We start from the raw sequence: 24,585 nt of genomic DNA, 5'->3' as shown, positions 1-24,585 counted from the left end.
GTGCAGTAATGACTTCTTCAACGTAGACTTATGCTATATTTGTCGGGACCGGTTACATGTGCAGTGCTATATATGTGTAGTTCTATATATGTGTGGTGCATCACTGTGATATATTTATGAATAAGACAGGACACGTAGCCTTGTGGAACTGCGGTTCTATTTACATAACAATGTGGTTTCATACTTTACATCACAGCTATACACTGTATTATATATTTTGCAATACAAAAATTTCAAAGGGTTAGCACAAAGCTCTCATGATATTTTTTAACGTATGCGAGACATACTGGATGAGTAAGAAACAACTGTGAAAGAAACGACATTCAGGAGAAGTAACTATAACTTATGGCTAGGATTTCCAGTTGTCAGCTGATATAATTCCTGAAAGTCTCAGAAAAAGGGCTGATTTTGCCGACACATAGAACATGTTGCACATTTGAGCAAGTCTATTAAGTGAGAACAGGATGGCCTTCTACAACTGGAACTTCTAAACCGTCCTGTGTACATGCTCAAATGTCCCACTTCGATATCTCACCACTTCTGGTTTTTAACTGTGACACTGCCTCTAATGCAGGTTATTGAATGTGATGCTCCTCAAAAGGACTCGTACAGATCGGACGATTCCGAAACTTAGCAAGGATCATAACCACCAGAAGGATACTGATAAATTTTTATTAACATAATTAGTTTATTTAATTACAATTACGTTATTGGTTGAGTAAATACATAGTAAGCCATTTTCTGCAACGGGCACCTTATGAATGGGTCGGGGCTGGGGGTATGAAACTGTCCCTTTAAAGGTTATGTTCGTATTGTCCCACTTTCCATGTTTCTTTTTTGTAGCGTCCATTCCCCTAAAAAATTATAAAATTCTTGAACATATCACGCAAATTTGCTGAGCCTACTGACGGCAGTTATCTGCGGTAATTTGTTTTCATCTGAAGAATTAAAAATTTATCTGTGGAGGGCTTTCAATAAATACCGAGAACTGGAAACCCTATTTAGGACCCATAAAAAAACAGAAGTGCCAGAGATCTGACCCCTAGAAAAGTATAAATGTTAGGTATTTAAAATGGGGTTTTGCAAGTTAACAAGAACGCAGCACATGCGTACAATTTTGTCAACATGAAACCTCAGCTCTGGTGTTAAGCGGTCCCTCAGGATAGAAAACATTTTAATTCGTTGTATGCACCGCTCAACATGGATGCGGTGAGATGCTATTCTGTAGGTCCTCTCTACTTGAGCTGCTGTAAACTGCTGCCCCATTCTTCCGAAAGGAGGCATTTCAAGGGTGACACGTTTTTCTAGGAGACTCGAATGTATATGTGGGAAGCCCTTGTCCGCCATGACCATGTCACCTGGTTCAAGAAGGTTCAGAATACCACAGTTTCCAGCTATGTGTGTATCACTAGCCCTTCCACCATATGCAGAATATACAAATGACACTAGCCCACTTGGACTAATGCCAACCAGAAATTTCATAGTGAAGTCATGTTTGTAATTACTCCAGGTGTTTACCTGGTCTGAAACTGTTGTGGGCTGTTCAATGGGCACCTCAGTGCAGTCAATAATGACCCTGCAGTTAGGATAGGTAGCACGGAATGTTCCTGGCATTGTTTCTTGAACGACATCCCTTGAGACCCACCTCACCCATCCCCATGTCTTAGAAGTTAATGAGTCCAGTACATAGTAAAACGTACGTGATGCTGTCGTTCTGTGCACACTGAAAAGCACTCCAAGTGCAGAAAAGGTCAAGCCATGTTTCAGCTTCATTAGAAACAGAAGCAGCTTGTCTCCCATGCTGAGGTGCATGCACCGGGCATCTCTGGTCTGAAAATAATTGTGGTACTGAATATAACACTTAGAAACACCAAGAAACAGAGGTATATTTGAAGTCGCAGCCACAGCATGAAACAGTAAATGTTGAGATAGCACTGGAGTAGAAAAAAAAAATGTTACTGAATTATGGGGATGAACACGTAGATCCAAGCAGGGGGCTTGCACAGAATCAACTATCTCGTGGACATGAAAAAGAAAGAAAAAAATGGAGACTCTGCAGTGCACCAGTCACTGCTGACAATGAAACCATGGTTCCAAGTTCCAATAATACAGGAAGAAAACAGTGTGGATCACAACCATAAGATCACAAAATGTGTCTATTGATTAAAGGTACTAAAATTGCGCAAAATGGCACAGTAAAGTAGATGTCATACTGGTGAGATGGACCAAAATGAAATTAATTGGGAACAGTAAGAAGGATGTAAAAACAAAGCAATAAACAGAATGATGGGTGCAATAAGACCAACCGGAGTCAGAAATTTGAGGAGCAGCATGAACACAGCAAACGAGGCTCCTCCAAGGTCCCTCAAGATGCTCTCCTTGTCGTCACATTGCAGCAGTGTTGTGTAGCCATGAAATCCCCTTGGTTGTACTTCTGGAAGGCTTTGAGTGTCTACACCCACATCACGTTTATCAGGGGCAGCCACAGGCTCAACATCAGCCATGTATGACACCTGTGTCGATAAGGCATCCCCCATCACAGCACAACACATGAGAAGTATGCCATTGTGTGGCTGGACGGTTGACTCCTCCATGGTCTGGGTAGACATCTACAGAAATATACCGACAATGCGACGTGACATTAGCACAGGCACATGCATGCATTAGTAATGCACATGTGAATCATATTCACAATGAGGAAAGACTGCAGCTGAGTTAATTTCATGTACGTATAACGTCATGTTTTGTTTCCGGTGTGACTTTTGTTTTCACACGAGACACATCTGAGAAATCAGTCTCCGCTTTGCTTGAGCCACCCTGCCTTTGTAAATTGTAACAAATTATTTGTTCGGGTTTATAAGGGAATTTGTGAAGCTGTATTACCTCACGCACTGCTGCTATGCAATTTACAAGCGGCTCGGCGTCCATAGGTGACGGAGGTTCTTCGTCGTACTGGTAGACTTCTGAGCCACACGACTCGACTAGCTTGGACACCCTTCTCTTGTGCCTACGCGAGAAATAATCCAAATTATTCCACCATGAAAACAATACTACGAGTACCAAAGCAGGACAATTATGACACGGAATTATATCTAAACCGAATCTGACAGCTACGTACCTTTCATACCTGCTTGCTCTCCCCTCCAAATTTGCGTTCCGTATTCTGTAGCGAGCAGGGAAAATGGTTGGCGCGTACGACGGAGATGACGGATCTTTCGACTGGACACCACCGTAAAAATGTTCACTACAAATACGCGAGTTCTTCGTTGGTACCCAGCTTGATTTGTCAGAGCTAGAAGATAACAAACGACCTGTTAAATTGTGTACATAAGTCTGATCTACATACGTAGTGACTTACTTGCAACGACGAACAGCACGAATCCACTCCTGCCTCTGGTGCACGTAACACGGTCTTGTAGGGAAGCTAAAGAAGCGTGTTCCTGGTGGACATCTGCTGTACGTGTTCGAACAATCCACAAGGCAACAATTCTTGTTGTTTGTCATCGCGAAAGGTAACTACAAAGCAAGCGAACGGTAGACGCAGTCTCTCGGCGTCTCCCCCGAGCGATAGCCGCTCTTTCCGCGAGGAGGCGCCACAAGCGCAATGCACAGAGCCTATACTGCAAAATATCAGTATTACTGCCCACCCCTGTGAGAGCTGCAGTGTCATGAGGATAGTTTACTGGCGGGTGTGATTAAGCGCTTTGCATATTTCCTATTTCCTTCCAGCGCCGTAAGAGAAGTATAGTAGGGAAGCAATAATCGTTTATGTGTTAAGCGAGTTAAGTGGTTCCATCTACAGTACCGCCCAATCACTGAGCAACAAGGAATGCTACTGTACATTATACAGGAACAACACTGTAACTGCTGAAATAGGTAATTACTCTAATATGCAATAGCTGAAAATTAGACTTTATTGCCTGTAGTCTTTAAGCTTTTGTTCGCATGCTATAAATACACATGAATGCGAGAGAGGAACTCAAAGATGGCACACCATATATAAGCATTTTTATGTATCACTCTTAATCTGGCCCCTCGGTTATGGCTTTTTCAGAGTGGGTTGACAGCTAATTACAGTAGCGTAAGTACTGCTGGCTTATACCCAAAACGCAATGACGCACGATCCACATCGCGCGCAATCATGGTTAGGCAGCGATCGTGATTGCCCTCAGGTGCGGACAACGCGAGTCTCCGCGACAGAGATCAACAACGCAGACACTTGTCCCCCGTTCGCGAACATGATTACACACTTCAAGGAGGGTTGGCGCAGGCGCAGTGGCTTCCTTTCACCCTCGCCTTCTCGCACTGCCGGTTCCGGGTTGACAAGATGGCGGCCCGCACGAAGAAAACAACATCGACAGACGCCGAAACAGATGAAATCGCATTTGTATTAATGCGAATTCCTTTAAAGTAGACATCCTGGACCAGTGTTTTCTTTCAATTTTTAACTTCTGGGGGTATTGTGTAAAGCTTCCACCAGACGGCTGCAAATGAAAACCAAGATCACGAACATGAAGTGCGGACGGTACGGTGTGCACAGCGGGATTACGCCGACTAGGATTGCGGACCGATCCAGATTGTGTGCGACAGTGCGTTTTGGGTATAAGTCCATAAACTCACAGAAGCACACGAGCCTCCTAACCACGGCAAGTTGGGGATGCCAGGAGAAACAATGTTATATGCCACACTCAAAATCAAGTGAAAATGCAAGCTAACGTGTCTAACATGTTGAATATAAAATATATGTGAGAAATATATGTAAAATACCTAGATGTGTGTGACAAATGTGCACAAATAGAACAGCGGTTTGTGTTCTTCTGGCAGGTGGTTTGCAACTTGTTGATATGTCATGCGCCTTAATTTTGCTCATATCACACCGGTGTGTTCATGAGCCCATACTGGCACACATTTTGATTCGGTGTTAACTGTTGCAAGCTAACATGTTGAACACGTTGAATATGAAAGATCTGGAAATGTTTAAAGAAATTCGAAAATATCAAAAATACCTCGATGTGCATCACAAATCTGCAAAATAGAACAGCGGTTTGTGTTCTTCTGGCAGGTGGTACGCAACTTGTTGATATGTCGTGCGCCTTATTTTCGCTCATATCACACTGATGTGTTCATGATCCCATACTGGCACACATTTTGATTCGGTGTTAGCAGGTGCAAGCTAACACGTCCAGCACGTTAAATATGGAAGATCTGGAAATGTTTAAAAAGTTCAAAAATATCAAAAATGTCGTGCGCCTTATTTTTGCACATATCTCACCGGTGTGTTCATGAGCCCATTCTGGCTAACATTTTGATTCTATGCCAGCGGTTACAAGCGAACATGTCCATCACGTTGAACATAAAAGAAGCCAGCATAGGATATAAAAGAATAAAAGAAGCCAGCTGTAGTTACACTATACTGTAATTAGCTGGGTGCTACATCAGAGTTACCCATGCTGAAATGGCCTTAACCGAGGGGCCAGACTAAGAGGGATACATAAAAATGCTTGTATTTAGCTATTATTATAATGCTTTGTATGCTCTTACGGCCATGGAACGAAATAAGAAATTCGCAAAGCGCTTAATCACACCCGCCAATAGACTACCGTCACGGCACTGCCGCTCTCGCAACAGCGATCCCACTTGGGGTCAAAGTCGCATTCCTTCCATGGTGAGTTCTGTCGGTGCTCGATCCATTGTTTTGGCACGGATTCATACAATATGAGAGACACACGCTGTTGCAAATCCTTCTTTTACGGCGCTGCATCACTAGGAACCGTTACGGCACCTTTTGCCGACTCGAAATCGCTGCTTCACGTGTGCACCGTGTTTCCTACTTTACAGAACTTGAATGTTTGTTAACTCACGTAGTTAATCAGCACATCTTTTATCCACAGAACCGACACTTTTGATCGAAAAAATGGCTCACAAACCATCTTTGAACGTTTACAGCAATCGGCTACGAACCGCCGATTCACATTAGTCGCATAATGGCGGAACATCCGATTTGGAGCAGACGACGCGTCTGGCCAGTGACGCGTGTCTGACGTCGTTTGGCGCGTCGTTGGCTTCTTCCAATGGCCAAACTCTGAAACTCACATAAACATGGCTCCAGGCGTTCACCCTTAACTCTCCACTCCAGGTATAACGAGGATGAGGAGGTATAATGCCACGTCACCGATGACGTTATGAGGGGAACTCGTTCTGGTTCGCTGGTCAGTGAGGGTAAGTGCCTTGCCCCTTTGCCGCCGTAAACCAGTTTTGCCAGTTGTCCCGGAGAATTGGGGATAGAAGGAGCGGCCGAAAGGCTTTTTCAGAACCCCTAACAGCCGAATAGAAGACGACAGCAGAGCAGCAGACAACATTTATCTAGACCAATCAGCGAGCATTATCCTTATAGGCTCCCTGCACTAGTGTTTCGAGGAGGCGACGACAGCGCCCCAAGCCACCCAAGCGGCGGGGAGGTGCGAAACGGCACTGAAGGCGAATCCGCTCTCTCCATCCTGCCAATGCAGCTGCTGTTGATTTTTTTTCGGCTTTTGCAGTGACCAGTGCGTTTCAGGTACCCCGAATCGGCATGGGTCATATTGCTTACGCGTTGGCACCTCCGAACAACAACAACAACAGCATTTACTTTTAAGCTAATTCAGGGTGTGTTTATCGACAAAATTATTCGATAAATTCATCGATGATTCGTCGATTCATCGATCCAACGATGATTTCATCGTTAATTTCTTAGGCATTTTAGACTTTGTATGTATTTGTCCTTCTATATGTGTTCCAGCCTCAGAACATCAATTGTCTCATGTTCAAAACTATACGGCTTATTAAAAATCGGATTCTTTCTGCTATGTTCCCTCGGGACGGACGGGATGTCCGAATGCGAGTCATACCATATCCACATGCGATCCAATATGACCATACCCACATCCGCATAGTGGTCCGCTATTTCGGAATGTGCCGAATGAAAAAAAAAAAGAATAAAAAGAAAATATTCCGGGAAGTGTTTTCCGACCGTTTTCAGAAATGTCGAAAACCACAAAACCTAAGTCTGAGATACACATAAAGCTCAACGGGGAAGACCAGAATACATGCTGCTATCACAACACTGTGCCCCCCTACCGGGTGTTCGAAGAAATCTTCCACATCAGGAACGTGTCCTGACTCATAACACCTTCCTTGGTCTACAGTAGTACCGTTGTCCGTCAAAAAAAGAAAAGCCTTGCTTCTTTAGGAGGTCCCAAGCCACATCTGAGTTTGATGCTAGCTGCTGCGTTCGCCATTGCGCAACACACGGCTGCAGCCGTCGCTCAGTTCAGTCATACAGATCTTCTGCACAAGTTACGCGCGTGTCAAATTTTCGCCGCGCCCTCTGGGTAGTGCACGGAGCCTATAGCGTCAGCGCGAGGTTCCAGGCAGATCACATGCTGGTACTGCTCTTCACCACCGTTGCGCACGGTGGCTTTTTGCGGCGTAGTTTTAATTCAGTTGCTGCGATAATTATCACTCTGTGGTGTGAATTCCTTCACATGGTGGATCTTACTGGTCAACTTAACAGTTTTATAGGAAGAAAAAAGGGTGTTGAAAATCATCTGTTCTAGAGGGTTGCATCACAATATAGTTTGCTACGCAGCTGGAAAATGTGAGCGAGCCTCTAGGAACTTAGAGTCACTAAATAAAGTTGGCTTCAGAGCAGAGTTCGAGGTAGCTCTTTCTGTAACTAAGTTCTTTTTTGTGGTGTCTTCTAACTGAACCCGGTACTGTTGCGACGTAGTAACTTAAATTAAGTTCCAAGTTACCTTTATTCGCTTTCCACTCGCGTCCAGATATTTTCTTGCTTTCTCTCCGGTTGTTTCATAGCATTTTATGCCATAAAATGTGATATTCAATCAATGACAGTATTCTATTCAGGAAGTAAGCACCGCTGCCATTGAAATGAAGCTTAACCGTTGTGCGGCCACAGGGAGTACGATGCAAAGAACTGGAATTGTTGAACATAAACGAAAACGATCTAAGCATGTTGCACTACTCGACAGGCAACTCAAGGTCGAACTCAACTGCTCACACGCGCCGCACCTGTGTAGTGCTATTTTGTGTCCGAAGGAACTTGGAAGTAACTCGTTCTTTTTTTAAGTAACTCGGTCACTGGGAGTTACATTTCAGGCCGAAGAACTTCGTTATTAACTTAGTTACATTGTTCACAAGGTAACTTAACTCGTATCGAGTTCTTTTTGACGGGTAACTTCTCGATCTATTCTTCAGAGTAGCCACACTGAACTCAATAGGGAAGCCATTTTGTTACCGCTCCGCACCGGCGCCATCCTTAGTTGAGGAGCAAGGCCAGCTACCATGACAGTGCTCGCAGTGGCGGTTGGGGTTCAGAGAAGCTTGTGTGATTGTCGTGCGGCATTATCTATGTATTGTCCGCGAGAGCGTCCCGAAGGAGGTCAAGGTGCGCTCAAGGCGGCCAGGATGTCTGCCTGAGCGAGCTGCTCGCGGTAGGAACACCGTTTTGGAGCGTGCTCGATGGATCATGGTCGTGAGCGTCTTTAGGTGACTACAGGACGACGCGGAAAACAAAATGGCCTCTCCTTGCACCTTGCCCGTGGAACTCAGTGTCGCTGCTCTGAAGCGATGCTTTATGTAGAAGAAAGAATCAGATATTTCTCCGATAGTCAGTCAACCGTCTATAGATAATTTTCTATAATATCCCTGAGAAATGTCGGAGGATGGACAGCGGCCTATAGTTAGATTTTTGTCGCCATTCGTACAAAAAAAAAGTAGAAACTGGTGCAACCCTTGCAATTTTCATATCCTCTGGGAATATCCCGTGTCGAACGCATTAGTTGCATATGTGCGAAAGCCGAGTTGCAACTACGTGCGCTTCCACCAAGTCGCCACTGTCCCCGACCAGGTTGGTGTATGTTGTCCATTACTGGAAGTGAACAGAGTGAATATCCGTGGCAAGCATTTCTTCTTTTTTTACCGATGTGATATTTCGCTCATGCCTTCAAGTAGCCTAGCCAGAGAACGGGTTGGGATGTCGAAACCCCATCGAAATTGTACCTTTGGTAGTGCATTTCAAAGAGGAAGAGCAAGGGTGATGTTCCTCTCCCATATGTGAAGTTTCCTCGAACCCGTCTCGAAACCTTTTTTTTCTCGCTGCACTAATGTTGGGAAGTGGCCTACAGGGCTTTAATATATCCATGCCAAAGTCAATCCATTGAAACGTAGACTTACCCAAAACGCCGCAATCTGTCTCGATTCCTTCACGTAAGCACATGTTTCGCCTGCAAGAAAAAATAAACATATATATCTTTTTTTAATTCTCGCAGTCTAGTTACTGGGCGTAACACAGCAAAATATTGCGGATAAAAATATATATTCCTAGAGTGAGCACGATGATCATGAAAGTCTACAACGTACCCTGTGAGAAACGAAATCAGGTCCACTTTATAAAATATGTCGCTGTGGTTCCTCTTGTAAAACTTTTTGAATTCGGAAAGTGTGCTTTCGATACTAGGCTTCTTTCCATCTTGTCCACTGCCAAGCACGACGAAGTACTGCTCCTCGTCAGTCTATAAAAGAATAATTCATGGCCTTTCAAAGTTTCTTACATTTTCACGTGCTTTACGGAGAGCTAACGGCACAACGTTCTCACTCACTGAAATAGCTTACTGTAAACGAAAGCACAAACGTGTCCCAAACGTTTGCTTTTCTTTCAAAGTTCTCACCTGCTACTTTTATCAACAGAAAAAGTAGGGCCGGTTGGTAGAACTCCATTTCTTAGCGACAATCAATAGGGACACTGGGTTAGAACAGAATAGGAAAGACGAGGTCGCACTTTCAACCACTTTACTAGTATGAGACCAAAAAATTGCAATTGTGTTAGAGACAAAAACGATAATGCAACTTAAAGATAAGTGCGTCAGTGCTGCGACGGCGACCCTGACAGAGAAACAGCAACACCTTATCAACTCCGGACGGGTGTTCTGAAGGGTGTTATCTTTCATGATTGGCGGTATCGTCTTGTTTGGCGGTTGAAGCGGTATGCGGCGCTCAGGTTTGGAAGAAGAGGGGGAGGGTTTGAAAGATAGGCTTGTATTTTTTGGTCTCATTCTAGTAAAGTGGTTGAAAGTGCGACCTCGTCTTTCCTATTCTGTTCTAACCGAGTGTCCCTATTGATTGTCGCTAAGAAATGGAGTGCTACTTTTATGTTACGCGTGTAGAGGGGTGGTGTTACGGCACGTCCATTATGTCATTTACGCATGGTGCTCCGTGTCATTCGGCACAGAAATATTTCGCTACGCTTCCTACTTAATGAGCTACCGAACGTAATAGAGGCTGAGTTAAGTGAAACCCAGAAGGAGGAAAAACAACTCAGTCCAAGAGATCCCGGTTGAGCACTTCGATTAAACGGGCAACACATCGCAAGAGATGCTCCTCGGCTAGTTGAGAGCAACACGACACGAGCGGGGTTCATGGGTCTCGCCGTCCGTTACTTATGAGCGGAAAAAAATCCGCAATTTGCGCTTTCCCCGTCCTTCTCAAGAAGCGCGACAATGTGGAGAGGCCTCGTATTAGTCTCCCGAAACGATCTCCCGCGATGATTGGGCAAATCGCTCCGGGAGACCAATGAGAGCCCGCTCAATACTGTCGGCTTTCTCGAGGAGCGGAGTGGAGTAGAGAAATGGAGTGCCGTTGATAATGAGCGGTCTACCTGCCATAGTGACGGCAAGTTGCTCGTAAAAAAATAATAAATTAAATTTCAAAAGGGGCCAATTTAATAAAATGAAATTTAACACATTAAATTCCAAATTAAAATGGAGAAGACGGAAAACTTAAATTGGGGTGTCGTTAAGGTAACACCACTTTTCAGTTCCGCGATGAGACATTCTGAAACTTCAGTGCCCCTTTAATGTATAAGGCTTGATAACGATCACATAGTTTGCAGTAGTTGATCCCACTGCTGGTGACCTTTCGTCAACTGCCATTCATAAAATCGGGGTGCAGAACCTTGAACACGCTTCGGCCTCGAGCCGTGACGTCAGAGTTACGAGCGTATCAGCCATTCCTATTCGTTCTCGTAAAAACGTGGCCCGCTTCTGTGCGGGAGTTCGCAATCGCACTGGCGGAGATGTATGCCATGACGTCACGGCTGAACGCATTTCGATATTCGGGGAGCCGTTTATATACGGGATTTTTTACGTCATTTGCGCAAAAATATGGAATGCCGGCCGACATCAATGTATAAGCTCATTCTACATCTATCCGGCACGGCATTGGACGAGGTGTCACGAAGCATCCCCTCCTCCCTCAATAATGAGCGCGCAATAAACAAATGGGTTCACGGAAACGGCGTCCGCGCAGGACTCCAGGCTTCATGTGTGAAACACGTATCGTAAGCACACGTCAGAGAAAAGGTGAAGTAAAGCACGTACGTTGTTGTAAAACGTGAGGCCGACGACGACAATTTCGATGTCCAGGGTCTTTATAGTCTTATATCTGAGATTAACCTGCAAACGCGTAAGATATATACTGCAATAGTTTTATTGGGTCAATTTTATCAAGTTGGTCAAAATTGGCGGAAGGAAGGACAAGTGTGCACACTTACGGAGTTGATAGCTGCTCCTAAGTACAAAATTGTTTCTGTCTTATTATTTTCGAACTGTTTGAACAGGACGCTGTCCACAACGATATGAGTTTCTGCACGGGCAAACGTTTTGTCTAGTCCGCCCTCTGCAAGAAAGAAGGTGCCCTCAGCTACTGATGCAGTTAACAATGTCAGTAAATGTCGCAAGGATGCAACATCACGACTGCATCGCGAAGCATACGGTACATTTTACCCAAATGGCAATTTACTGGATTTAAGTCATGTACGTTTAACAAATTTCAATCATGCTTTGCACGGCGATTCACCGATCGCATAAAAAAAAGAAAGAAAAAAGAAACAGCATCCGCGTCTCGGTAATGTTTCCCAGTACTTGAACTTTCCGAAGCTCATTTGGGAAAATTTAAGTTATCGGGAATTAAATTTCGTAAAAGTGCTCAGAAGGGAAGTCTGAACCTCCCCCGGAGATCAATTGCGTTTGTCCCTTCATGTTCAGAGAGGTATATTCTTCATGATTTTTTTATTATGCTAGGTAAAACACGCTGCATATGGACCGTGGAGTAAACTTTCAGAGCGGAAAAAGCGCCCCCTGTGGTTGGCAGAGGCGCCAAGCGGACGCGTAACATCTGCAGGCGAACGCTGACGGATGTGTACCGGCCGTGTATTGATGGGAAGAATCGCTCACACTTCGTTTATTTCCTTTGTCTCCCTAATCTGTTCTTACACGAATGAACGAGGGCGGTAGTAAGGCACAGGCCAATAATACACTCTTTAAAAGAATTGTGTACTTTAATACCTTTCGTTGCCATGTATATCACTCTCTTTTTGGAGAGTACAATTACTCTCAAAAGGAAGTTTCCTCACTCCTTTCAGACCCTTTAACTCCCTACTGGAAAGTAATATTACTCTCGAGTAAGGAGCTAAAGAACCTGAAGGGAGTGGGGAGACTCCTTTTTAAGAGTAATTGTACTCCCCAAAACGGGAGTGATATATGTGGCAACGAAAGAAGTTAAAGTACACCCTTTTTCTAAGCGCGTATATCCAAAATGCCAACCCACAATAGTCTCAGAAACATCAAAGTGAAGCGACCTCGTACACATTAGAGCGCTTCCCAGGTTAGTGGTGTACGGTGAAGCGTGCACACAATGTTATATTTTGGCAATCGGGCATGTTGAGAAATTAGATGGGTGCGGTTATAAGAATATGGCATATGCGGCATCCCAATGCTCGATAATTGCTTTGCGTGAATTTGCGCACTGTTTTGGAAAGCCTCCACCTTTTGGCGTAAGTGGATCTGACTGTCTTCCAAACCGATCAACTAGAATGCGTTAGAAGAGTTTTGTGAGCATTTGGAGGAGGATTGCATTCTATGAACACGATGATATTTTTGTGTATCCTAGTTCGTCAAATGTCTCAAGGATATTTCCCACGAACTGCAGGAAGACGACAAACAGGCACTCACCGGGAACATTCCGCTCACATTTATTAATATGAGTAATTATTTATACAACTGTTAATAATATGATTAAGAAAACGTACCATGGCGTTTCGATTGAGGCGAAGCAAAAAGAAATGATTTGCGGTGGCATATCAGTCTGAAACGTTTCTAGTCTACTAAGTTATTCTCTGGAAATATCCTGGTACACAACAAAAGGAAGTAATTCCGATCAAGTTTGAGAAATAGATGTACGGATATATTTTCCCGCCCCCTAAACCCAAAATGGGCAAATGAAACATTGCCAAAATGAACCCAAGCAGCGCAACCCGTTGGGTATACAGTACCTGAACGCGATGGGGCTCTCGGCTTTCCACCGGCCAGTTTCGCCCGACTCTGTCCTGTGGGAAAGGAGGAGGTAGAGCGCAGGGGAACTGCGCGAGAGATATTGAAGCAGCTCGTGATTGAGGACAAGGAAACCTCAAACTTCGTATATGACTTATAATGAAATCCTATGCAGATGTTATGAAATTTGCTTTCGTTCACTACATACCTATTGAGAAGCGTAACAGTATTGTAAGGTAATCAGCGATTTGCTAAGTTTGCATTTGAGTTCTTCTATCTAGTAATATAATCTTTGAACCGCTAACTCGCGCTAACTGTACAATTCGCAGATACGCTAATTTGAACTGACTTCAAGCAAGCTCTATGCCGTAAACAGCGTCCTTCATCAGCAGCAGGGCGCACTTTTCACGGGCTGCAATGTCACCTCGATCTTGAATAGCGTGTTATTCTACCGCAAACAAGTGTTCACTACAGTGAAGACTCGTTATTATGACCATGGTGGTTCCCGAAAATTTCGCTCGTAATGCGGAATTGTCATATTAACGGGGGATTCGCTGAAAGTTTCACTTCATTGTTCCCCTAGCGTGAACGAAGAATCCTTAGCAACTTCCCCAGGAGTATGGTCGTAAAACGCGTATGTCAGATTATCGGGGGTCATATTAACGAGGGTTTACTGTATACAGCCCTTTTAATGATAGAAAAGGGTTGAAAGAAGCATCTCTTCCCCTCAAGTTCGAAAATCCGCATAAAATACAGTGCATTTCACAATAAATCTACCGCGAGAGAAAGTTTCGAATGGGACAGCCGGTGCAGTCAGCTACTAGAGAGTTGAAATTATCTCGCTTGTGGCGCCGAAACCACAGTGTCCTGGGCGCCGACTGGAGAAGTGTACGCCTCGTATAGCGTAAAATAAAGTTTGCGTTAACCACGTTACAGTTGTGATTTGTCCCTTCATCGATTAACCTCATCCTGAAGGACGATAGCCCGCCTTATAACTGAACCTCCACATCTTGGCATAAGGGGAAGAGAGTTTTAATGAGAAAATGTAATATCTGTAATGCCATGTTATAATTGTCAGTGTAGAGATGCAATACGGAATGGAACGAGCCTTGTGGAGGTACACCGGTAACGTCGTTGTTAACTAACTTGCCAGCGCTTATATGTCTGATATGACTGCTCCCAGCCTCCGTGCCTTACCTGGACACATACGACCTTGGTTCAGATTCATTTTCAACCGCCAAAGATGTTGTGAATTCACGAATAGGCGCATGAACGTTGTGGAACCGATGCGCCAAACAGGAGCTATCCAGGCTCTGCGCAACCCCTTCGGCCTCTAGCTCTTTCATGACGGCATCTGGTGGCACTCCACTGGCAACCATTTTGTGTCAATGTCCAACGATTGGAGACGTCTTTCTCTCTCTCTCTCTCTGGCTTCCTCTTTATCCGTTGTCGCGAAGCAGTTTTTCTTTTTCTCTAGTTTTTATTTTCATTTTTTTGACTGACGACAGCTGATTCACAAGACACCCCACAAAATAACACCCGAATTACCCCTCGCACTTGTTGAAACAAAATTCACGATGCTGCGACATACTAGGAATGTACTCATTTCAAGGTTTCTATACTGCATATCACGATCATGTTGTTGTACGCTATACAAGGAGACGTCGAAGGAAACTTACCAACCATTTCGCCGACAGTGCGGGCTGCTCCACCAGTCGCGCGCTCTGAAACTGGAGAACATGGTCATGGATTATTGTTTGCTGAAAAATATCTACAGACTATGGCATTCAATGTATAGGACGAATTTAAACGGACGTACTGCTGTGTACTCGCTAGGTGTAACAGGTTAACGGCAATATGATGAGACGTCGTCATGTGTACCGTCTGCGTCCCCTTTTGTCGCCTCACGTCAGGCCGCTCACTTTTGGGTGGCGAACACGAACCTTGATATGCCGCCTAGGACATTTGCCCTGTGACTCCGCGGATGCCCGCGAAGTATGATGTAGCGTGTCCCACTCCACATAACGACATTGAGCGACTGTTGATAAAACTTTGTCGCCTTTTTATCTTCTGACCAATTGCCTCGTGGTGGGCACTCATCGCTGCCATTGCTGTCGCTCCCATCTGGCAGTAGCACGATGCTTCGCCTCTGTACTGTGAATGCCCATGTACGCGTAAGATGTCCGTACCACAGGGGTGATCTATCACATGTTGGTCCATAGACGAGCAGGTGAATGCAGGACGAACGTAATGCGTTCGGGACAGTTCGTGGTCACACGCCATAGGAGTCCTTGACTGGCGGCCGAACTGTTTGAAAACAATGCAGTAACCGTGTTTTCGTGTCCGTCTGAAACGTCTTTAAGCGTCATTACTGTGTATTGCCAATATTCTTGCAGTTTTGCAAGATTGTTTGGAAATGTGGAGTCGTACTGATGGCCACTCAGAAAACCGACACTACTTGCTCAGCCGATAGGATGTACTCATAGTTCGATAGGGTAAGATAATATGTCGGGAGTAAGAACCGCCGTGGTAATTTACACCATCGAAATACGGTCGTTTCGTGGTGACCGGAAAATGTCAGCAAGCGCGAAACGGAACATGAATACAGTCACATCGCCTCAAGATGATGCCAGCAATGCCGTGGGGCCAAAAGAATATGGTGGTTTTGTCACAGGCGACCGCTTGAGGGTAGTTATAAGTGGCATGTGTAGCGCGTCTCTTTTCTGTACGACGCCACGTAGAACGCCACGTAGACTCGCGTTATGTTGCGCTTCTGATACCCCTTCGTTTGTATTTACGTATATTCTTTTCATTTTTACCTGTATTTACATCCTTTCCATCACCCTGTTACCCTCTCATACGAAAACTCCTTCGTCAACTGTATATATGTTCCAGTACCATGTTCATATTTTTGTCACTTGATGAAGTACAGTCTCGTGCACGAAAGTCTTGTTACCATGTGTAAATAAATAAGTTGCTCCTACCTCTTTGATCTACTCATCACCTGCAACTTGACATCGCCTATTTCTCTGCCGTCGTATCATCTTAAAAATATAAGCTACAAAATTACGCGCATAATGTTTTTCATACTACCATGTCGTTCCACGCGTTTCTTTTTCGTTTTCATTTTCAGAGAGCAGTACTGTACCTCAGTGCAAACCAGCGAAAGATCGATTGTCCTACTGTTGAAATGGCATTGTGTCTGCGCATTTTCTTGCGAACTTCGACAAAGTTGTTCGTGCCGTAAAGCAGAACAACATTGGAAATTATTGATGAAAGAAGGAAGTCACTGAAAAGGTTAGCCAGCTGTACAACTCAGACCCACATCTTCTGGATTACCGGTACAGGGCTCTTTGTTCGAGTCCTACAGCTGGCTAACCTTTTCATTGACTTCCATCTTTCATCATTAATTTCTTAGGCACTTGAGGCTTTGTATGTATTTGTCCTTTCTGTGTGTTCCAGCCTCAGAACATCCATTCGAACTTGCACCGAACAAATTCTGCGCGGCTTGTTTTAAGTGTAATGTCAACTTTGTCCCGTGTTGTTCTTTGTCGCCCCAAGCCCCAGGTAATGTTGCCCTCGTAGTAAGAATAGATGTGTCGTATCACACCGTGCTCTTGTGATTTTTTCCAAAATGTCAAATTTTTATAGAAAAGAAACAGGTTCAATACCACTTTCCCCACCTTTCCGAAAATTCTTGGAAATTTTACATCTCTCCTCACAGTGGCGCTATTGGTTACACTGTCAAGCTGGAGCTGGCGCACTTGGTTCCACCTGGCGCTCTCTTCAATGCTGCGGTGAAGAAGACGACAGCCTAGTTTGCTCAATACTGCATTTATAATGCAAGACGTTTTTTTATCCTCTACAAGATTTTTATAATGAAGCTATGAGAGCAGCCTAGATGCCATTTTCACAAGTGAGTTATGCGACATCATGTGGTTATAGACAGGTGACTAATTACCTTGACGACTTGACGAAAACTTGACGAATAATTACCTAAAATTCATTAATTAACCTATTAATTATATGTTTTCGGAGAAATATGAGATAGCAGAATTAGAGCCAAATCCATCCTCTTTTTAACGGGGCATGGTATAGGAACTATATCGCATACCGCTAAAAGTGTAATAACTCAGAAAGAACTTGGGCTATCATTATTAAATTGTGCATGTTTATTAAACAGGCCATTATGCTTGATCAGACACATTTTGTAGCCACCAGATTGTTTACGCTGCTAACTGCCAGCGCTAAAATTTCGCGGGGTATTACAAAATGTGGTGTACTTTTCTCAGCAACCAAAAGGACAATCTTGATTGTACGTGGCAGTTTTCTTCAATGCAACCGTGTCTTCCCAAGCAGCACGCCGATGTCGGGCCGTCATCAGCCCAAATGCTCTTGCCGACACCTCCGACATCGGACGAATATGCACTTTGTAACTTCGCCCGAAGTTGGGTCGATATCCTGTTTCGACATGCTGCCGACACAACATGCGGACACACCCGACACACCCGACATCGGCCCAACATCTGCTTCACAACATCCACAGGAGTTTGACCGACGTCACCTACACGCTGCCGTCTACACGTCTACACGCTGCCGAGACGACTTGCCGCTCGATGTCAGGGCAACATGATTTTCTATTTTGTATTCAGTATCTCGTGTGTTGGCCATTAACTACAAAATACAATGATAAACTGACGATTTGTGAAGCAACATTGCTTCGTCGTTTCGTTAATCGCGGGGTTCCAGAAAGCAAAAGGAGGTAAATATAAAAGCTCCTCGGACCACTAAGCTGAGAATGATAGTGACATTCGCATCCAAAGAGGAAACAGATATGCTATATATTTATTGTCTGACCAGCTTCTACAAATTCCAGTGTCCTGTTCGCCGCTGAGTCAAAAATGAAAGGGGAGATGTCAAATTTTATTCGATTACGTACACACCATGTCGCTGGTTTCGGTCAACATCGAGCCGACATTGCGAACTTCAGCAGGATATCCGTTGCAAGCTGGCATTGTCGGGAACATGTCATTTTATTTGGTGAACATCGAGCCGACATTGCGAACTTCAGCAGGATATCAGTTGCAAGCTGGCATTGTCGGGAACATGTCATTTTATTTGGTGAACAGCGAGCCGGCATTGCCAACTTCAGTAAGATATCTGTCGTAAGTTGCTACTGTCGGCACCATGTCTTTTTTTTTCAGTGGACATTGAGCCAACATTGCCAACTAACGTGGCATATCGGTCACAAGTTGGGAACGTCAGAAATATATCCAGCCAACATCGGCGACGCTAGTATTGGGTTACTTTTCTGTGGAGTAGCGGGTAGCGGTATTTCGTTACTTAGTTTTGGAAGCGGGAACAACACTGCGGCGCACTCACGAAATCATTACATGAAGCGCGCGATTTCGTAGTCCGGTTGTAATGCGGTTACCTTCTCGTACCGCCATGGGGCGCAGCAGTCTGATCGCACTGCTCGGACCAGCGACATAAAATGACACCTGAGCGCAACTGTCATAACTGCCCTCCTCTTCCATGTTGCATCAGCCTTGTTCAAGATAATCGCAAGTGCCTTGTCGAAATGATTGCTATCACGTTACACCCTTCATTTCGGTGATTGTGCACATCGTGATTTACCGCTCTCTTGAGTTTTTTTTTACCGAGGTCGGAACGCCACTGACCTGTAGAAGCCACATCGAGTCGCATTTGATGGATTAGTGCAGCATCTGGACGAGATGTGGTTCGTGGCACGCGGAAAGCTAGCGTTAGATGAACTCTTCTCAGCATAGATGACATGAGCAGAAATTAGGGTTAACACATATAGGTATTACATGACGGTTTCGTAGAACTGCAATTCAAAGGGCGTGAAATATCCCGTGCGATGGACGAGGATAATGAACAAAGTACCCACCGTACTGGTAAATCGGAGTGTCAGAACGCTCTTCTTCCACCTTGTACAGCCTGTGGGCTACACGACCTTCTGAGGAACGTTCAGCGGTGGCCAGAGGTTCGATCCGCCAATCGTCGCCAATCATTCCGCGCTGCCAAATCAAACAATACCAATTTTGACGGTTCCTCAAATAACATTTGTACAACCGATCTAACATGCTCTTTTTGCATTTGAGAGATTAACAAGATTACTGCTCTAATGCCGGAGTCACACATGGTTATACATCATACATTAAAGGCAAACATCCCATCATGCATGCGTGACGAACATGTTTGACAAACATCCCCCAAACATGTATGGTTAAACAGTACCGGTCACACTGCATATACACCGTTAAAGCGTGTTGGAAGACATGGGCTTATAACCAGCATGACCGCATACAAAACGCGCGGTTCGATAGTGTTTAGCAACATGTTCAAACAGAAGAACAACAACAACTTGATTTTGGCTATGGAGAGTGGGGAGTTTCATCGCCACAGGCGATACTCTACCCCATTGCTGGTGGGAATGTGAGGAATAAAATAACGAGCCCCTTCACAATAACGATCGAAGTCCGATGGTGTGCAGAAATGTCAGAAGAGCTTTGAGCGCAGAGCGTTGCTGGGCTGGATTAGGCCAGGGACCAAGCAATTTCGATAGGGAGAAGGGGCGAGAGTCCAGCTGACGAAGAGACTCGGAGAGTGTGGTTCGGGAAGGTTCGTAGTGAGGGCAATGAAGAAGAATGTGCTCCATATCCTCAAGAGCACCACAGTGGCAGCAGGTGGGAGAGTCAACTTGTCACAAGCGGTAACGGCACTGAGCCGTAAAGGCCACATCGAGGCGCATCCGGTGGGTTAATGCAGCATCTCGACGAGAGGTGTTTCGTGGCATGCGGAAGGCGAGCGTTGGATCAACTCTGCTCAACATAGAGGGGGGAAGAATGTCGGTTGTCCATTGACGGGAAGCCAGGGGTGTCACTAGGCGCCGGAGAATTGAACGGCGGTCTCCTCTCAGCAGAACAATACTGGTCCGTTTCCGATACGAGAGTGCTGCTTCTGCGGCGCTGTCGGCCTGCTCCTGGTAATTTCTGTTTTTAGAATCTGGAGAAATCGGAAGACGTGCTTACCAGTTGCAGGCCGTGTCTGCACCAAACAGATGAAGATGCATTTGTACACTGTCGAAAAACAGTGATGTATGATGGTCGCCTCCTTTTGGAGAAATCACTATTGTTGGCAATATTTATGAAGTCATGTATTGTTCGACATTTATTTAGTGAGAGCAACATTGAGATTGGGTGCGAGTTAAAAAGAGTTAAAAGTTTTGCTACATTGGCCACACCGCCCGTTATTTGAACACACGATTGACGGAACATAATCGTAACATAAATTCGACTGTTTCCGATTCTGAGCTGACAGACAAGACAAGACAAGGAAGCTTGCCGACTGTTGCAATTGTTGTGCTGACCTCCACTCAAAAAAGGGAATTGGGCCAAAAAGCTGCTTCTTTTTCAGCAACAAGTGGAAAACAGGAATAGGGGTAATTGCGTAGCATTCCTTCTGTGTCTCCATTTCCTACTCTGCTGACGTTTCTTCGGTGAACGGTGAACTAGTCTGCAATTTACGTCACACCAAGCAAGTAGGTTGAGGGAACAGAGCATCCTTCGAGCATGCTCATGTCACTGTTCGCGAAGTCCGTGTCCTCGTTGGTGGGGCTTCCCCTAACGAGAAGACAAGTTTGAGGTGCCGCGAAGCAACTGTGGCCATGAGCGACGTACAGACGTGGACAGATGGAGAGAGGACAACAGGAAGGAGTGGGGGACATGGGGGTTAGTGTGCGTTCTGGGCCGACTTCAAAGGGAACTGTGCCGACATTCGTCTGGAAAGTCTTCGAAAAAAAAAAAGACAGGGAAAACCTCAGACAGCACGGCTGGTGACAGGATTCCGTGAGAGAGACGGTGAGCGCTCTAAAAACAGGTGTGTGAACCTTTATTCGGAACGATACCGTGCTCCCCATTGGCTCATTGAAATTGGGAAGCGCACGACTTCTTGCGACAATTTGCATATTTGTTATTTGCCACGAGAAGGTGTGGGCCCTGCTCTCCCCTCACACACCGACAACTGTGTCATTCGGCGCAATGGCAGCCGTAGAACGTGTTACGCGGTAATTTCTGTTTTTAGAATGTGGAAAAATCGGAAGACGTGCTCACCAGTTGCAGGCCGTCGTCTTCCGTCACCACGAATGATGCGAACTTGCCCTCATCCTGGAAGAGCTTTGACGAGTACAGCGACGAGGAAACCTATAACAGGAGATTATATCAGTTGAGTGACGCCGGAAATAAATACTTAAAGCTATATCCTAACAGGATCGCTCCTGTTTCAAGCGCGTACCTATGGCGAGGAGATGCATTGTTATGCAGTGTTATGTAGTTTATGATGATTAACGTCAAGCAAACGAAACCAATCAATAAATGCACAACGTAGATTCGTCGAGTATCGGTCACATGCCACAGGAAAAGTTTGACGCCATTAGTGTTTCTGCAGTGCTCGCGTACTTACATAATTGTTGAGTACCGAACCATCGCGCTGGGGCGTTCGAAGGTGAAGATGTTCAGGAAACGGCGACTTCTGCACCAAATTTAGCGTTAAGTCGTCCTTGAGCTTGAGTGTTCGGGCGCCATTGTCAGATCTTTCCTCCAGGAACTCCGGGTACACAATCGTCTCTTCAGATTGTACTGTAAGTGTGAGAAGGAGTAAATGCTCCGTAGAAGCATTGCAAGTCGTGTACGAAGAAACAAGTTTACTGTTTCTCTCTCGAAACTCACTTTTTCGAGTTCCGCCTCCCTACAAATGGCAGTCCACAACAATTCTAACTTCTATGCTAAGAGAAGATTGGAAGAAGAATGCGGAAAGAGTGAAGGCGCATTGTATTCATTACCAGACCTTAAACGTCTGCGTAACCTTGAAACGGATTATCTCCCCACAATGAACATGGCAGTCGCCCGCAGGTGCATACGCGTTGTCAGAAATGGTCCATTCGCAAAGACACACTCCAACATGTACAGCATAGGAAAACAAGAGGGAGAACCAAGGAAAAAGAGGGAAAGTCTGGCTCAAGGGGTTGATGGCGGGAACAAGGTCAAAGGAGGCGTTTGAAGGCCCGGTGGCGCTGTGCAAAGGTGCCCAAAAACATTGTTCAACTAAGGGCCACCTGTGTCTCCTGTGTCGTGAGCTCCGTTTCAAGACTTCAGTTCCCTCACCGCCTCCAGGATTTTATCTCTTTGAGAATTGGAACAGGAAGAAAAAGGTGCTTTAAATTAATCGATAAGTCATCTATGATCAATTGAAGGAGCTTGAACCAGCGACTAACATGTTGTGTGCTCTGCTATTCGGACCGCTCTTTCGGCATGAACCTGAATTTTTGTTTTGCCAACGTCTTCAAGAAAGAGATATGGCCTCATTGTGGGCAATCCTCAGACGGACTGCTCCCAAACGTGCTCTATGGACCCGTCTACACCCTGCTCAGCCTTAAACTATTCGCGTCAATCCTACTGGACTTCCCAAGCTTTGCTTAGGAGTCCAGGCTGGCGGAGGCGTGGAGGCCGGTGTCATTCCTGATAAATGCCAAAACTTTCCTGGACATGCGTCAAGCAGCATGCGAGAAGTGCCCGTTGATGCCATTTAAGGTTCTGCGTTGTTGCATTGCGTATACTGGCCCGAACGTGAAGGTTACGCGCGTAAGGTGGAACCTGGTGAAGGGAGTCTGAGAATGTTACCTGAACATTTTGTGTTTATTCCAGCCTGTCTGGGTTGGTTGGGACATTGCCAGTGAGCTAGCGGTTCCTTCTGATTAAGTTCGTGACGAATAACTGGAAGCCACTTGAAGTATGACAGTTGTACGTCACTGTTCATGTGAGTGGAGTAGCATACGTCACGACGTCCTCTCGTTCTGCGATGCGCTCTTTTCACGAGAGGAAAAGGATTTGTCAAAGGTGTGTGGAACAGAGCAATCGCTCTCTGCGCTATAGATCACCTACGGTCATTGTTCTTCCGCAGGAACTCATTTTATTCGTTAGAGTACACGTTGAACCGAAAAACGAAAAAAAAAAAAGAATATTGGGGGTCGCTTTCCCTTTCGCAAGTAAACTGAATATGCGCAAGGGAAAGTGATCGCAAACTTTCCTTCTTGGATGTACTTGTCACAAAGAACGATTCGGGAAAATTGACAACGTCCGTGTTCAGAAAGAAATGTGGTGCCGGTATGGCGCTGCATTATAACTCAGCACATCCACAGGACAGCAAAAGGGCAACGACCCATTCTCTCATTTCCAGATCTAGAGCCATAATCTCAAGTCCTGAGGAGTTCGAGACCGAAATGGAGAGAGTGAAGGAAATTCTTAGGAACAGATCCTATCCGGAGGTCCTCCTAAGTGACGTGTGCAATCAGGGGGAAAGGTCTAGATGTGACAATATGGAACTACGACTAAGCACATTTTTGTTACCCTTCCCTATATAAAAGTAGTTTCGGAACCAATAAGACGGATTCTGGCGACCGTAAACATAAAAACTGCGTTCAAGCCTAAAACAACCCTGAGAGGCCTGTTGTCATCCTAAAGACGAGGTGAAACAGATGGAGAAGCGGGGGGTGGTTTACCGCGTCGCATGCCAAGATTGCCCTAAGATGTACATAGGAGAAACAGGACGTAAAATAAAAACACGGATGAAAGAGCACAAATATGACATCGAAAAAAAATCGTGGTAAATCAACCGAATTGTGCGAACACGTGGTGAAAACAGGCCACGCGGTTAGACTGAATTCACCTAGCAGTGAAAAGCGGACGTCGGGGAGCCTCATTCTGAGGATGAGGCCCGTATAGGCCTCTTTTTTAACCTGTTGTGCTGCCGGTGTGGGACTCTTCAAATAAAATGCTTGTTCCCGGCCCTTGAAGTGTTTTTAGTTATCGAATATTCCGGAAAGACAGAATATTCTTACTGTATGTGACGAAGGAAACGTCACGCGTTCGATAGCCATTCTGTGTATTGAAAAAAAAAAAAAACTTCAATACGTATACGCTCGCCACAAACTTAGTACTTCGAATGAATGGAACAATCACCAGGTACGTCATCAGATTACGACATAATGCAAAAAATCAGAGCAAGCTACTCACGTCCATGTAATCCAACCACCTGCACAATTAGCAACAACACTGAAGCTCTTCCCAACAACAACAACATTATGCGTGTACCCTAGCAGCAGTCAGCACCGCTTAAGAGG

The 24,585-nt window shown here is 45.1% G+C and overlaps 2 protein-coding genes across 2 annotated transcripts in view; both read right to left on the bottom strand.

Moving 5' to 3' along the window:
* Positions 1-9,932, bottom strand: part of LOC135367508 (A disintegrin and metalloproteinase with thrombospondin motifs like) — a 41,911-nt gene extending 31,979 nt beyond the window's left edge. Inside the window, exons 1-3 of the mRNA XM_064600808.1 lie at positions 9,729-9,932; positions 9,421-9,572; positions 9,235-9,284 (exon numbers count right to left, since the gene is read on the bottom strand). Of these exons, the coding sequence (XP_064456878.1) occupies positions 9,235-9,277 (43 nt within the window). The 5' untranslated portion in view covers positions 9,278-9,284; positions 9,421-9,572; positions 9,729-9,932. The remainder of the gene's footprint in view (positions 1-9,234; positions 9,285-9,420; positions 9,573-9,728) is intronic.
* On the bottom strand, positions 1,060-3,504 carry LOC135366316 (uncharacterized). Its single transcript, XM_064598989.1, has 5 exons — positions 3,359-3,504; positions 3,119-3,292; positions 2,884-3,007; positions 2,307-2,513; positions 1,060-1,830 (listed from the first exon to the last, which is right to left on the bottom strand). Exons 1-5 carry the CDS (start codon positions 3,502-3,504, stop codon positions 1,060-1,062), a joined length of 1,422 nt encoding a protein of 473 aa, XP_064455059.1.
* Positions 9,933-24,585: the final 14,653 nt, after the last annotated feature.

Source organism: Ornithodoros turicata, chromosome 8 (assembly GCF_037126465.1).
Source record: "Ornithodoros turicata isolate Travis chromosome 8, ASM3712646v1, whole genome shotgun sequence".
Classification (NCBI taxonomy): domain Eukaryota; kingdom Metazoa; phylum Arthropoda; class Arachnida; order Ixodida; family Argasidae; genus Ornithodoros; species Ornithodoros turicata.
This window is presented reverse-complemented; position numbering and strand designations above follow the sequence as displayed.

Excerpts from the sequence above, each read along its gene's own strand:
- LOC135366316 (XM_064598989.1), bottom strand. The coding sequence starts at position 3,504 with ATGACAAACAACAAGAATTGTTGCCTTGTGGATTGTTCGAACACGTAC. Across the intron at positions 3,293-3,358 it reads CGTGCTGTTCGTCGTTGCAA|CTCTGACAAATCAAGCTGGG; the intron begins GTAAGTCACTAC and ends GTTATCTTCTAG. Across the intron at positions 1,831-2,306 it reads TCCTCAAATTTCTGACTCCG|ACCAGAGATGCCCGGTGCAT; the intron begins GTTGGTCTTATT and ends AATTATTTTCAG.